At 40.0% G+C, this 15,857-nt stretch overlaps 1 protein-coding gene across 5 annotated transcripts in view; it reads left to right on the top strand.

The window, feature by feature from the left end:
• Positions 1–15,857, top strand: part of FGD4 (FYVE, RhoGEF and PH domain containing 4) — a 103,925-nt gene that overhangs the window by 38,836 nt on the left and 49,232 nt on the right. Inside the window, exon 1 of one of the 5 annotated variants that reach the window (XM_064420943.1) lies at positions 8,952–9,204. The exons of the other annotated variants lie outside the window; for them this stretch is intronic. Within the exon in view, the coding sequence (XP_064277013.1) occupies positions 9,189–9,204 (16 nt within the window). The 5' untranslated portion in view covers positions 8,952–9,188. Of the gene's footprint in view, positions 1–8,951; positions 9,205–15,857 lie in introns of those variants that run through there. 5 annotated transcript variants of the gene reach the window in all.

Below are 15,857 nucleotides of genomic sequence, written 5' to 3'. Positions count from 1 at the left end.
TGCAAATAAATGATTGTCAATGTAATCTGCCACATGATCTCTTGAAGGAGATTTAGTCTAAAATACAGGCTTTGGGGGCCAGCAGAGATGATGGGTCATACTGAGTAGTGATTTGGTTGGGGTAATTTTAAGTGGGTAAGCTAAACTTAGGTATATCATCTCACAATAAAAGGGCATTTTGAATGAGCACTCAACTAAATAGTGTCTAGAAATGCAGCCTAGTATATAATGAGCTCATAATAATCTTGTTTATAGTCTCTGTACTCACTAGACTTTCAGGAAACTTGTCATTAAATGGTAAAATCCTGAGTCAATATATAGGAAAGTGGCTTGTGCATAAACGATCACAATTGTTTGCTTCAAACAGACAAGTCTTTCTGCTTTTCACTTGACACATGACTGTGGAATGCTGTTTGACATGACTTGGGTTTATTTATACATTGTATTCGGACTGCTGCTTGGTGGAGGTTTTAAACATGCTTCATTTTCACTGCACTTTGTTTTTGCCGTTTACTCGTGTATAGTGAACATTAAAACAAAAAAAAAAAAAAAAACCAACAAAAAAAGCTCTGGCTCCTCACTGTCTCCTTACAGCAGCATGGCTGTTTCAAGGTTAAAGCCTGCAGCTCCCTCTGAAGGGCCAGCTGTTTTGGAAAGTCCTGGTGCCTGTTTACAAACTGTTCTCTTTGCAAGTCCCATGGAATAATGGAGTTCTCCAGCCTCTGGATGTAGGAGGATAAACCTGCTGACACAGGCACTGCTGCTGTTGGTCTGTTTGCTGGGCCTTAGTCACGTAAAATTGCTGCTGCCTTTTATGCTTTCTCTGGGTGGGGTCAAAATTCAGGCATTAACACTTATTTTTCCCACGATGCTGGAAAGCATTATGCCAGATTTTAGAAAACATCAAATTGGTTGAATTTGTTCTAAAGCTGATCACCATCCTAAACCTCTGCAGTGAGATGGTGAGTAACTAAATGGGAGAGACTGGCAGCTGAATTATTTCTGTGAATTGTGGTAGCTTTTTTTTAGTCGTTTCCAAAGGGGCTTGCATTTAGTACAGAAGTACTTCTGTCCTTCCTTGTGCTTCCACCTCGTTAAGGTAATTGAAGAACCTGAAGACTCAGAGGTGTTCTGCAAATTGTTTCAGAAAATATTCCTCCCAAGTAATTGTTATTCAAAGTTGGAAGAAGAACAGGATGGGAACAAATGTGACTACATGCCCGCAACAGAATATCTTGAAGGGGAATTGTTTCTTCCCTTCCCACCACCCCCCCCCCCCCAGTTAATCCAGTTGCTCTTACTATGTAATTAGCTGTTAATTTTAAGTATAAAAATACTACTTGGACTTATAAGAGCCATGGGAATTGTTTACTTTTTGATGAATATCTCAGCCAAGTAAGTCCTTGAGTGCATTTGGGAATGTGGAGCTCAGGACTGGAAGGAGCCGTTTGGTCACTGAGGGGTTTTTGTGTAGGATTTCCCCACTGCCACCCTCAGTCACAGGTAGCCTTATAACTTACCTGTCATTTAGACGATCAGCAGGCTTTTCTTCTGGCATACTGCAAATTGCAGACTCCTATGGTATGAGAAGCAAACTTTAAAGAGAACTTTAAACTCTGCTAAGTGATGAAAAGTCAGTGTTACGCTATGCTTCAGAAACTGAACAAGAAAGATTGAACTCATTGCCAATGTCATGGGATCCCTGTCAGCAGAAAACTCGAGCAGGCACTTTGAGGCATCAATTCTACTATCAGGATGATGCTTTCTGGGCTCAAGCCAGTCTTCAGTGCTTCAGATGAATGGTAACCCAGGGCAGCCAGATTTTGAATTGAGGGGAGAAAGCCTTCTGGTCCTGACAGATGGCTAGCAGAAGTGCTTTTTCAAGTAGAAGTGCTTCTCCAGCTGCTGATCTTTGGAGCAACCTTCATGACAAGTGTTTGTGTAGTTCTTGCCTATCTATAGACATTTTCTGGCTTGTGCCTTCTTCAGATTCTACTTTTTTGTTGTGGTTTTCTCTCTACTGCAGATGCACTTTACCTTCATGGAGAGGGTGTAGGTGCAGCTAACCCTGATATTAAACGGTGTTGTAACTTGTCTGTTCCACTTCTACCTGTAGTAACACTTACCAAAACCAAAACAAATCCATGTTCACCTGCTCAGTTAGGTGTTGGTGTGGTTTACAGTTGTCAGTATATTTTAATATTTTTTTTTAGCTAAGATTGAAACAAAGATTTATGCAAACCTTTTCAGCAAAGGCTCTCGACCTAGGGATTGAGGCTGCAGAAGACCTGAATTGTAGACTTTTCTACAACCAAGGGATTTGTTTTGAAGTAGTGCCATGGGTGGTGTGGTGTAGTTCCTGGAGGGGTGTTGAACATAGCTGCTGTTTGCGTAGTAGAGGGAAAATTAACTCAAGAGATTGTAATGATACTTTAAAGAACAACTTGATTCATTAATGAGTCATTCCTGCAGGGCAGGGCCTGAACTTCTCACCTGGAATTTTTCTTCATCTTATCTCCTCCTCAGTATCAGCATCCTTTGCGTTCTCCTACACTGCTGTCCTATTTTCTACACAAGCCAATATTTATTTATTTTTTCATTCTCCTCCATTACTTAAGGAGGTCACTGATGCTCGAGAAGACAAGTGAAAGAATGACGTGGCTTTTTGTGATTCAAAATAGTTTTTTGGGCTTCCCATACCATGCTTGTAGCTGTTATATTGAGATTGAGACAGAGAATAAATAATTTATGCTCATTTTACTTGTTCAGTGTGGCTGAGTATTGTCCAGCTTTCTAAAACATCAAAAGGCTTCACAGGTTATGTAAGATTACCTGTTGCCTTTCTTTAAAGATCCTGTTCCACCTTTCTCTGTAGCTGAAATAGTTCACTGGCAGCACTATGTGTCACAGCAGTTTCCAAGACTAATTTTGATGTCTGTTCTCTTCAGTAGCTCTTGTTCACACCATTGCTTGGAGCCTTATGTTGCTGTTATGACTTGGCCACCCACTAGAATGTAACTGGCAAGTGTTTTAGTCCCTTGGCTTGTCAAGATTTCTGTGTGTAAGTCAGTTTCAACTGTGGAAGCTGCTACAAACACTCTTAAAGATAGCTGCTATAAGTCAAAATAAATTCAAAGGCTCAGTGATGGAATTAGAGCTTTGCCTGAGAACTGAAACACAACACTTAAAATCTAATACGATGAAATACAGTTAGCAGTGTGTTTGCCCTCAGTGAAGTCAGCAATGCTGCACCCCTCTGTTGTCTGCTAGCATCCTGTTATTTTGGGGAAATGCTCATTTTAAAACCTTAGTCTGGAATACTGTAGATGAAGAGCCTTGCCCACGAATTTTTCCCTTGCTCTGCAAGATGTGGTCTGGTTATGTCATAAGAGACTGAACATTTGTGTATGTGTTTATAAAGCTGATTTGATTGATTTTAAAATACAGCCTTTCTAAATTAAATTTTCCATGTTTGTCACTGATTTTACTGGTCTTATTTCAGTGTTTCTCTGGTTTGCCTGAAAATATTCCAAATATTTCAAAATGTTCCCACTGTTGAAGAATTCTGATAACTGTAGAATGCTTTTTTTGTTGCTGCTAAAAATAAAAACAGGACTAAAATTTCAGTTGGCAGCTAAGGTGGCTCTTCTATGTATGTGTGTATTCCTTGGAGTGTCCTCAGCTTGTATGAGCAGAAGTGTGATATTCCCTCAATCTGATACTAAACATTTTCGGTGCAAAACAATGCCCAGGACACAGTCATGATGAGAGGGAAAAGCCTCTCAATCCAATGTGATCTACTTACTGCTCTTTGATACTCTAGTCTGTTCATCATGTTTTAATGGATTAAGATTTTCTTTGCATTGCTTTAATCCTGTTTATCACAAAATCGAGTGCTGTTTTAGAATTTCCTTCCATAACAAAGACAACAATGAAACCTGGCTGTGTCTGTTTTATTGCTGGCGTCTTCTCTGATTCTGGGTTTTTAGAGTTCAGAGACAGCAGTAAAGGAGCTGGGGGGGAAAGCTTATTGATTGTTTTTGTGTTGAAATAAATGATGAAAAGTCATTACTGTCTGGCTGATGAGGCCTGGTGTGTGGATGGCAATAATTTAAAGGAAATTACAGTTTCATTAGTGCGGATGTGGTCTCAAAGGCTATGTTTAACTATAAGCACAACTTCACTATTAAAAACAGTCATGGGATACACGTGTGCATTGTGTGTTTGTGTATGATCAAAAGCTACATTAACTGGAATTAATGCTGCTTCCCTAAATCATAACATGATTTTGCAGGATATATATTTATCATTTGTCTATATAGAAAGGAGGTTTTAGAAATAAAAAACTGTCAAACCATTGAGTTTTTTAACAGAAGAATTGGCAAATTACACCCAGTTGATAGAGGCATACCCTTTGACCACTTTTCATATCTAAAACCAGAAATCCTTTAACAATTACTGATCTTTCTTTACTAAACAAGATTAATTGACAAATAAATCACACGTTCCTGGATTTTAGTTTTTTGGGTTTTTTTTTTTCAAGTATGGAAGGTACTTTAAGCTACAGAAACCCAGCTTTATATGGTTAATGGAAAACAGAGTTACCATAGGTCCTTTTGTGAACTCTAATAGACTAGAAGGCACTCAATGATCTTTGATATAGTTCTCTGTTTTCATTGAATTGCAACCATTTCATTATTTGTTTGGAGAGTTTTGTAGTTGCTTGTATTACTCTTACTCTTGGACTAAACTGCAAACAACAAGATGCTACAGTGATAAATGCTGTGCAAATATAGGACAAAAAGTCCTTTTCCTCTAAGAACTTCTGTTGTGTGTTCTTTGAGCACAACCACAGGCTTTCCCTTTGGGACACATAATACAGCTGAGCTGGAAGGAAACGGAAAAACAAGGATGAAAAAATACTGTTATTTACTTTCTAATTATGGCATGGTAATTGTTCATCACCTCTGCCTTGAGAGTGCTTTTCTTGCAGTGTGATGAAGTCACAATCTCCTTGCATGTGAACCAGGAGAGCTAGGGAGAAGAGTGATAGATATTCCTGATTTTCAGAATTTGGAGGGGAAAATGTCCTTTCAACAAATGTGTTTCTGTTGGACTCAGATCCAGTGTCCCTTGGTGTTTCTCACCTTGTTGAGGGTTATCTGCCCATCTTCTTAAAGATATTGCTGCTTTTCCTTGTTGCAGCAGTCCTGAATACCCATTCCTAAACGTTCTCCTTGCCCAGCCCACTTCTCTGTGGACTTTACCTCCTCCTTTTTCTGGTGATCACTAATCTCTGGAGCTCACTTCCTTAATATAAAATTCCCCCAATCCTTTTATTTATTATATGCCTGCAAATCCTGAGTTGTGATGTGGCTGTTTCTTCCTTCCTTACATGCTGCTGGGCAAAGCTTGAAGGATGTACTTTAACAAGACAGCAGTTTTAAATAAGTTATGTTCTTCGGGGTTTTTTTAATATATTTGTTTAAGCCATCCAGGCTTCTGCACAAAATCACTTGTTACTGATTTTAGCCTATGCCAACGAGTCATGAAAAGGACAGCATGTGGAAGGTCTGACAGAAGTGAGGGTCACTTTGGGACAGGGCTGTGTGGTGTCCTGGAGCCGATCCCATTTCCCTAAGAATAGCTGGGACCCAAGTCAAACCCCTCTGCAGAATGCTGCCCAGCTCATGAGTGGGGCTTTTAACAGCATCTCAGGAACTCTTTGGGGATGAGGAAAAAGCGTACTTTTATTTCTGCCCATGACCCAAATCCTGTGATTTTCAAGTTCTGGGGTGTAATGGAGAAGAGAAAGGGGAGATCAGTGTGAGTCAACCACAACTGCTCTATAGGAGCCCTGTGAAAGGGGCCTTCCTCTCTTGGATTCACTGAGATGCCTGTAGATCTCTCACATGGAAAAAGAAAGTTGAGAGGTATTTCCATACTGAAATTCAGAAGTTCTCCTTTTGAATTCTGTGTCAATGTGCAGGTGGGTTACTGATCCTTTAGCTGGGAAAAAAATCCCTCTCCATCACTGGCTTATGGAAACTGCATCATGTTCTGATGCATGATCCACAGCAAACCTTTTCAAACACTTTGTGCCTGAAGTGAGTCTGCAGGAGGGAGGAGAGAAGCACCAGACAGCCACACTGAGTGCTGGACTGTGATTTCACTGTCACATGTGCCAATTTGGTTTTGGGGATTGTGTGTCACAGTGACACACTGCTCACGTAGCTCTTTAATGCTTAGTTCAGCTTTCCAGGTTTCCTAACAGTACTCATGTGACTTCCTTCTCAACTTCATCACATTATTCCAATGAGTTATGTATACAGTTTGAGTCCCCTTGTCTCCAAAATGGGGAAAGTACTGACGAAAGCTGGTATTCCTTTGCTTGTATTCCAAGTGCTTGGAGGTGGAAAAAAAGTAAGTGCCATCTATTTACTGTGAGACATTTGTGAAAATGTTCAGTTATTGGAGTGAGGCAGTCATATATGAGCCAATAATTTTGATTTGGGGTAACATAGTTTCATAGAACTAGTCTGCTGTGCAAGGACTAAAGGGCATACTGTGTTTAGTCTGTGTAGTTATTCTGATTATACTAAATGATGGCAACGTCTTATCTTGGTAGTATGACTTTTATGACACATTAATGAGAAAGTTTATTTTTTTTAGTTGTTCTTCGTGCCTCTTTATCTGCCTTTTAGAGAAAATTAATAAACTAAACTTATTTTTAAATTAACTTTTCTTTAAAGTTTATAGGCATGTTGTGGTGACAGGGAAGACATAGCTGCACCTCTTGTTGATGACTTTGCAGCTAATACTTGCATTGTGCAATTTGCATGTTTCTGCTTTTAGAGAAAGAAAAGTTGGGTGTAGAACACTTGTGAAACCAGGGTAATAGGTTAATGAGATATTCCCCTTCTAGCTGTTTAATCTCTTCCAAATCCCCTTATCTGCTAACTAATCAAATAGATATGGAACAATTAATATATTACTTTTTTTTTAAAAAAAAGAGGAGTTCACTGCCCATTTTTGAAATATTTATTTCTGACTTCTTTATACCTGTCCAAATGTTGCTACTTCTGGAAGTGAAATAGGATCCCCAGTTTCCTTCATGTGTGTTAAATTCCTTCTTTCTGAGTGGTAACAAAGCTGTTGTGACTCTCTTTGTCTGGCTCCTCCTTTTCCTTGTGTGACTCCTTCTCTCTTTGCTTGCAGTGGTCAGTAACAATTTACGTAATTTCTTATCTAAAATAATTGTTTCTTAAATTATTTTGTAGCCATTTGTGTTATAGTTTTCTAATCTATTATATTGTTTGTGTCAATATTGAAACCTATGTTTCTGATCCAATCTGAATTTAAAATCTGGCAGGTACTTGCATGGCAGGCATTATCAGTGATTTTCCTGCGTTGGGGAGGGTAGACCTGGTTGAAGAAAGGCTGGCAAAGCCCTCACTCACTGGCAGATGGACAACCCAGACTCCTGGGGAAAGTGGTTTATTCCAAATGTGGGAAACTGAGCAGAAAATTTGTCTTCTCCACAAAGGCTTTCCTGGAGTAATAAGGTGTTCTGTTACAAAGGCACTTCGTGTGCAAGCCCAAGCAACGGGGGCAAGCTTTGAACTCCTGCAAGTGAACTTTCAAACTACGAATATGCATTGGAGTTTTCTTGGTCTGATTATGAAACTCAGCTAATGCTATTTTTTATTTTAATGGTGCACTGATGAGCCAGGTGAATAACATCTGTATGTGTCTTTAAGGAGCCTGGGATTTTGCTAGGAGTATCAGGGATGGGGAAATGCAACTTCCTAGCTCAGCAGTTTAAATACTCAAAGCAGAAAGAAAACTGGTAAATCTTGGCCAAGGTGCTAAAAATGTGTTCCATTTAGGTTTCAAATCCAAATGTGTGGAGCTTGCATCTGCTCATCTCAAGACAAATAAGGCACCAAAATGTTGAAATAACTGGAGGAAAGTTGGTTTTTTTTGCTGGTTTTGGCATTATCCCTCTGCCGTACAGCATCTGTAATAGAAAGGAAACAATTAGCTGCCCAGAGGGCTGTCCCCTCAGTGACAAACAGATTCTCAGGGATTGTTTTGTAAGTGTGTTCCCAGTAACCCTTGGTGCTCACCCCTCCAAGCAGCTCTGCAGTGGTGTGAGCGTGGGGATTGTGAGTGGCTGGAGACGGAAGGGGCTGCAGGGAGCTGTGGTTTGGACCAGTGCAGAGGGTGACGATTACTTCACTGGCTGCTATATTTGGATTCATATTCTCAGACTTGACAGGGCTGGATTTAAATCCCAGGTTTTTTCTCCTGCTGAGATGTATGTGTGCCAGCTGGGGATCACATGGTGTGGGAGCTCTGAACAATAAAAGAAAGTTACTCGGGGTAACTTCCCTTTCCAGTTAATCCTTTTGCTTTTTGAAACTCTGTATTTCCTCGGTTAATAATTCACTCTAATATCTTTGTGTTGTGCCCTGGAGCACGATATGTAGTTTATGTAATTTAAAAATATATTTTAAATTATTCTAATCAATTTTAATCAGTGCAAAATAAACTAATGTTTTCATAACAATTCTTTAATGTCGATTCTTTTGGTCAGTGCTGTGGTATATTGTGTGTCCTATATACTTAATTCTCAGCATAAATTTAAAGAGTGATTAGGAAATGCAGATGATTTGACATGAGCACCATGTATTATAAAGGGAGAACAAAGCACCAAACAGAAGAACGTACTAATTTGTCCTTTAACCTTGATGCTGCTTTAGTTTCAAACAACAACACAATGAACAGTGACAAAACTTCCATAGTGGCTGAGGTATTAGACAAAACAGCTTACAGTAGTCCCTCCTTCTCCTCCTCCTCCTTTCCCCAGCAGTTTGTACATTACATAAGCTGATTTCTTTGTTTTTCCTCTTTCCTCGTGAACAGACTTTTCACTTTTTCTCTAAGCAGACTGGTTTGCGTTGCTTACGCCTCTCCTCTCAGCACAGGCTTGCCCTCCGAGAGGAGGAGCATCGTGTGACTGAGACCCAGCATGTGAACTGTGAGCACAAACCCAGCATCTGGGGAGAAGTCCTTTCTGGCAACTTGTAGGGCTTGTAAATGGGATAAATGTGAGCCTCTGGTAGGGTTATTACCGTTGCAAAACCACTTCTTCGTGCAGTGGTACTGGATTACGTTTGCAAACAATGTCTTCTGAACCAGGTAAGGCTGACTGGGATGCTTCTGGCAAACTTTCATTTCTTCAAGGCTTGGGGTGTCTAGACACACCAAGAGTTAAACTTTCTAGTCTGAGGCAAATAAACCGGTGAACATCAGCTGCCTTGTGATGCAATACAGCTGGAATGCTCTGGTGGCTTTTTCCTCCTATTCGGCAGTAAATGAGCTTGAAGTCTCCTGAAATGACTGCCTGATACATCTGCCACACCAATAACCCTGCTGCCTTGGGCTTGTTTTGCTGCTGCTTTCACCAGCTCGGGACTTTCTTAAAAGCAAGTCCGTTTTTTGATGTTTGTAAGTGGTTTCAGTTCCTGGCTCATTTGCCAGATTCACTGAGCTGTGTTCATAGCTGTAAGGTTTCTATAGGACATATCTATAAGAAAGCATAACCTTTAAGATTTATATCCTGCATAATATTTATATCCTTGTTTTAGGAAGTAGGTGTACACTTGTGACTTATACCTATAATGTTGCAATAATCAATTTAACTGATGCTTATGATATACTTAATGTACAGAACTTGCTTCCAGAATTTAAAAAAAAAACCCACATTTTTTTTTGCACCATCCAGTGAAAGGTTTGGATTTTTTTCCATTGTATTCTTGTAAATGAGTTTTAAAGAATACTATTTAAAATACTGCTTTACTTCTGAGTGCATTTTCAATTCTGAGAAAAATTCAACTTGTGGTAAGTTCAGTCAAAAGGCATATCCTAACACTTTAATATAAAACAGCAAATATTCTGCATTAGGTTTTTCACAGAGAGATGGGTGAAGCTGATCTGCGGAAGGTTTGGGTTTAATATGCCAGTCTCCCTCTCTGGAAAGCCCTCTGAGGCTAAAGAGAGGGAAGGAAGTTACTGGCAGAGTGAGTTTGATATTTGCTAGAGAAGCTCAGAGTATATGTATGCAAATGGTTCTGCCCAATTCTCCTGCTCCAGTACTTGTGGGCATCTCCTGTTTTAGGGGGGTACAAAGAACTCTTGTTTCAGAAAAATCTATTGGCTCCTTATCTGTTTTATGAGCAAGTTTGAAACTGCTCTTTTCCCTCTAGCATTTAATAATCAATGAAAAGGATGGTAATCACACCTCCCACTCCTCAAATACCATTTTGTTGTATCCTGAGAAGAATTTACATGTGGATGTAGGAAACTTTTTCTCTGATCTGTCTCTTAAGAGCTGTTTTCTAATGTGTATCCTTTTCCTGTAAATGTGACAGTAGCTCTTATGGATCTTTCAGGAAGGATAATGTGGTGTTACAACCACAATTTCCTCTTTCCCTTTGGCTTGCTTTCAGTCTGCAAAGGCCTAGGCCTACAGAATTCTTACATGTAACAGTGGCAGTCTGAAGGTCAAATGGAGCGGTGAAGCTGTGACATTTGGGGATTTTTTGAGGTTAACTGTGTGAGGCACAAATAAATTTTACAAGCTTTAAGGTGACATCAATTATACTATCAGGTGTAGGAGACCTGTGGATATAGACAATGCACAGAGAAAGGGTGACAGCAAATAATTCCAGTCTGTGTGGGTTTTAAATCAAGTGGACAGATATCCCTGGATCCCCCTAAACAGTGTCAGAGAAGCAGTGAGTCTCTTGCTGAAGTGTTGGCTGCCTCCAGTCTGAAACACAAAGAAATCCTTCCAGTGCTGGCTGCTGGGACTGGGTGAGAGGGCAAAAGGAGGGACAGTACCTACAGGAGGTATAAATTCACATAGCAGTGCATTCATTGTTATCACCATGGGCAGTTTGGGCAGTTGAGTGTCTGCAGGTACCTGGGCAAAGCAGTTTTTCCGAATACTAAAGGCCACAACAAATATGTAGAATGTACCTTTCCTGGAGTGTTGATGTTTTTGAAGACTCAAACTTTATAAATTTATATTCTTTTAGTAGTAGCATTCACTATAAAGGAAAAAACTGATTTCAAGCAATGCCTTTTCAAAGGGTCATTGATACCATGACTCAGAAGTCAAGAGGGACTCCAGTGTTTTCATTAGTGCCACCATTATGCTTTCCTTTGTGCCTGCAGCACTGAGTGTTATGATAGTCTTTTACGTGATAGGTGCTGTATAAACAGAAAATGGGTTACACCAATGCTTGGAAACCCAGTGTGTTTGTTGAGTCTTTACTAAAAATTCAAAATATTTATGTAATTCTCCTCTATCTCTCCCCTTCTGCCCTGGGTTTATAATTATTATAAAACAAAGGAGTAAGTTTCTTTAGTGTTAACAGTTTGGAACTTTAGTGCCCATGTATTTCTTACAGTTTGACAGGCAATGCTTGACCTTGAGAAGGACAGGTGTTTAGGAAAAACAATCTTTCCTTTACATTGCCATAAGATATTTAATGCATTATGATTACTCTTGCTTGCTTTTGAAAAAAACCCTTCAGTCATGACCTGTCACTATAAAAAAGGAAACAAAAAGTAGGGGAGGCAACAGCTGGTTTATGTCATGTGAGGTGGAGAGGGATTGGAGTATTGCCAGACCTTGTATTAGAAAAGAAATTAAATGCTTAACCTTAAACAAATGTTATTTTTACAAGTAATTTCATAGAGTTTATTTGCTCTCTGTTTTGGAAAACTTTTTTACCCATCATGCAAGCCATCCACTTTTTTTAGTGACTATTGCAATGCTCTTTCTACTGATGCCAAGAGCTGAGGCTCTGAGGAGAGCACTGAATATTACATTCTGCTGGGCTGCAGTTTTGTGAGCAGCTCAAGTGATCCAGTGGGCAGCTGCTGCCAGGGGGCTGCCAGGTCCCTTCCTGGAGCTCTTGGGCTCACCCACGAGCCAGCTCAGCTCGCTCCCACTGTACAAAACTGGTGTAAAAGCTGTGTCCATTCACCCGGGAGCTGTGCTGGCTTCCACTTAGCTGGAGAGAAACCCAGCGAGCCCTAGGGTGGGTAAGAAGTGAGCAGTGGGAGTTAGAGGGACGTGGAGGGATGGAAAGGATGGAACTTCTTTTCTTGGTGGGGGCTGTCTCACTCTGGGCTAGCTGCAGTTTGGGGGGAAACAGCCTTTTTTGGTCTGTCCTGGGGCCTTCGAACATTTGCGTTTTGAAACATTTGCAAAGTGAAAGGTTGCACATCCTTGAGGTGTTTTGGACAAAACTTCAGCCATTTCAAAATTATTTCTCTTCTTGGAGTTTAGTTGGACTTTATGTATTTTTTACATTACATTGCCTTTTTGTTAAATAACATTTTCTATTCATTTGCACACTGAAAGATAAATATTCATAGGAATATTAAGCTTTTTGGAACAGTATGATAAATTTTCAAGTCTGCATAGAGACCAGATATTTGAATTCTCCAGCTTTTTATAAGTTTTAAGAAATGACATTCAAAATTCATCATACAGTTGCTATTTTTCTTTTTTTTTTTTTGCATGTTAAAATGTTAATTTTTTAACATTTAAGATTTTAAATGGAGGTCTAGAAAACAGAGGAGAGAGAACTAAACAACAGAATACTTTTGAATTTTAATCTCTCAACCTGTTCAGAGCATGCAGTGTAAAGCTATTTCAATGTGTATAATGTTCAAGTGGCAAATGCATTCATGGGCAGGTCTGTTAACCTGGAGTGAATTCTGTGGACAGTACAAAGAGTGGTCACCTCTGGCAATTAAAGGCTAAGGGATTTGTTTTCCCCATTTGGATTCCAGGCTACTTGTATTTGGCTTCCTTACGTAAGGATGATCATGAGCCAGTGGGTTAATGTGAAATGGTGATTGGTTTCTTGTTCCTTACGGAAAGGAGGCGGTGTAAAAGCTGGCATAATTGTGGGAGGCTTTAAAGAGACTGGACAAGGAAGGTCCTTCCTGAATGATTGCACAGGAAGGGTCTAAATGCACTTAAGCGAGGCTTTTTGTGGCTATTCTTCACTTTTTTTTCCTCAACCAGGTCAAAAGCAGGAAGCACTTGAATTCTTGTGAAGTGTCCAGCTCTGGGTTCTTTATATTTCTGATTTGGTGCAGTGAGCATTCCCTGGGAGCTGCTTGTTTGGAAGCTGATGGTTGTTAATGACTTGGCAGGGAGGCTGAAGCTCCTGGGGAGCCTGGGAGAGCCGGGCCTGGGGAGGAAGGCAGCGGCCATGGAGCAACCGTGGTCCCTGCAGCTGCACTGCTGGGGCCGCTCCCAAGGGGCTGGAGGGGTTCTTTCCATCCCCACCTTCCTCTTTATCATAAAGTTCACGAGTTTATATTTACTTGTAACCTTTCATGTAACAGGAAGCAGTGCATGATAGCCTGTAGTAGTGCTATTGTGCAGTTTTACCCTGCTGCCTGTTCTGTAATTAGAGCATATTTTAAGCCATCCGTTTTTAGATAATGTTTGTTTTTATTATTTTTTTTTTCTTTCCATCCCTAGTGTTTTCTCCAACCACACTGAGATATGATTCAATAAAATCAATATTACCTAGTGGCTATTGGCTTCTGGAAAGAGAATCTTGTATTCCTTTCACTATCAATAAATTCGCATCTTTGCCCAAGCTCCAGTGCATCTAAGGTGAATGAATGCATGGAACTGGCTGCTTTATTTTTTGGGCAGGGTTACATTTCTGATGACTTAACTTTCCCAGACCACATCCTGAGGCTAGATCGGTGCCAACACTGGTGCACATAAAGTGGTGGGAGCGGGCAGCCCAGAGGAGGGAGGGGAGTGGGTGGAATGACTTGTGTCCGTGACAGCTGGCTGCTGGGTCAGCTCTGGGTTGTCAGATGCTGGCAGGACACGTGGACTGCCTCAGCAGCTGGATCAGGGAAACAGTTTCCATCTATCAGTGATAATTTTATTGACTTGTATTGAGTAATTTACTTCTTTCTGGATCTTTGGCTCTTCTGCATTTTGGATGTACTATATTATTTATTTATTTATTTAAATTACTTGAATATGCCTCTATTTTACAACTTCTGCCCAGATCTTCTGAAATAATACATCAGTTACAGTTTCAACCTTCTGTAATTAAATACTTTATTTTTTTCGCCTTTGGGTCTGTGAGGGCTTTTTGCTTTGGGTTGTTTAGCATCCTGTTTCTAAAAATGCTTTTAGTCCTTTTATCTACAGAAATAGCTGATTTCATGTCTCAAAGCATATGGATAGTTTCCAAAATAGCTCTGAGTTGAGATGACATAACTTCTCAGATAACTGGGCAGAGAACAAGATTGAAGTGTCGGTAACTTGTTAGAGAAGTTCAGAAGCAATAAATACTGTGCAAAATTATGAAATTTTTAGTTAGCTCAAATTTCTCTAAGCACACTGTTATTTTATAATGGCTTATGAATTATAGAATGGGAGGTCTCTCTGTCATTGTCTGAGTAATCCCTGCACTTGCCTGGTAAGTATATGCTAACAAATCCTCTTGAATTATTCTAGCAATTTGTATGAGACAGTCAGATGCATTTTCCTTTCAGTTAATCCCAGTATTGCAGATGCTTTCCTTAAAATGGAGTTAAATTGGGCTGCCCAACATGGTGTCATACTGTTTATCTGCCATATAAGAAAAGAAAGAAGAAAATAAATCATCCTGAAACTCAACAAATAAAGTGAAAAACCCACCAGGCTCAGTGTAACAACCCTTGCCCAGACAAGTGATTCTTCTGTGATCAGTAAATGGGGTGTCTTGTTTAGTAAATAGGAGCTTGGGGCACTTATTAAACAATGATTGCCATCTGTGCAGAATATGCTGATGACAATTAAAAACTTAATCAAAAACTTCATTGTTCCATAAAATAATAGTTGGGGGGACATTGCTCACCTCACACAGCTCTGTGGAGAAAACTAAAATGAAAAAATAATTCTGGGAAAACGCGGAGGAGGTGTATCCTGTCAATTGTTTCTTTTGGTAGGGTTCATAATCAAAATGACCATTAATGCAGTAGGAGCTCACACAAAACTTGCTCAAGCCCTTCCTTCATCAAACATGAAGGAAGCTATAAAGAGAGCATGGGATGGGGAGGGGAGGAAGTGCCACCCAGATACAGAACTCACCAGTGCTCCATTACCACGATGGGGGAAGAGGTTGACAGATGTAGTCAGGACACTGCTGCAACTTTGTGAAATGCAGTCATGTGAGAAGCAGCTCTCGAGCTGAAAGTTGCCATCATGAGTTGTGACACTGGCAAAAGGCAGTGCTGGCAAGGAGGGAGGAATTACCTGAAGTTTCCTAATGCAGAAATGAGACAGTAACAGCAGGGCAGCTGACTTGGGCTACAGGGTCAACTTGCCCTGCCTATTCCTGGAGTGATGGAGCTGATGCTTCTCATTGTTCCCATTTTCTTTCTTACGGTTTCTCGTTTTGTGGCTTTGTATCCTGTGGTTCTTAGCTACATGAAGTTCATGGTACATGGCTGTAGGGGCAGGACCTGTATTCACTTATAAGTCTTGTAGTTGTAATAGAAGCAAAGAAAAAATATTGTCCAAATCTGCTGAAAGATTTTTACATTATTTCATGAAACACAAACCATTAAAAGTTTCTACAAGTAAAAGAATACTATTGCATATTTTCTGTCTAGACTTTGTGCTTGATAATACTTGTTCAAGGCTAAAGTGAAAACAAGGCTTTGAGGGAACATATTGTAATACAGGAACTAAGTATGTGGAAGAGGAGTAATTTATTCCTCTGAACAGAACTTGTTGCACTCGGAGC

This window comes from Passer domesticus, chromosome 5 (assembly GCF_036417665.1).
Source record: "Passer domesticus isolate bPasDom1 chromosome 5, bPasDom1.hap1, whole genome shotgun sequence".
Taxonomy (NCBI): Eukaryota; Metazoa; Chordata; class Aves; order Passeriformes; family Passeridae; genus Passer; species Passer domesticus.
This window is presented reverse-complemented; position numbering and strand designations above follow the sequence as displayed.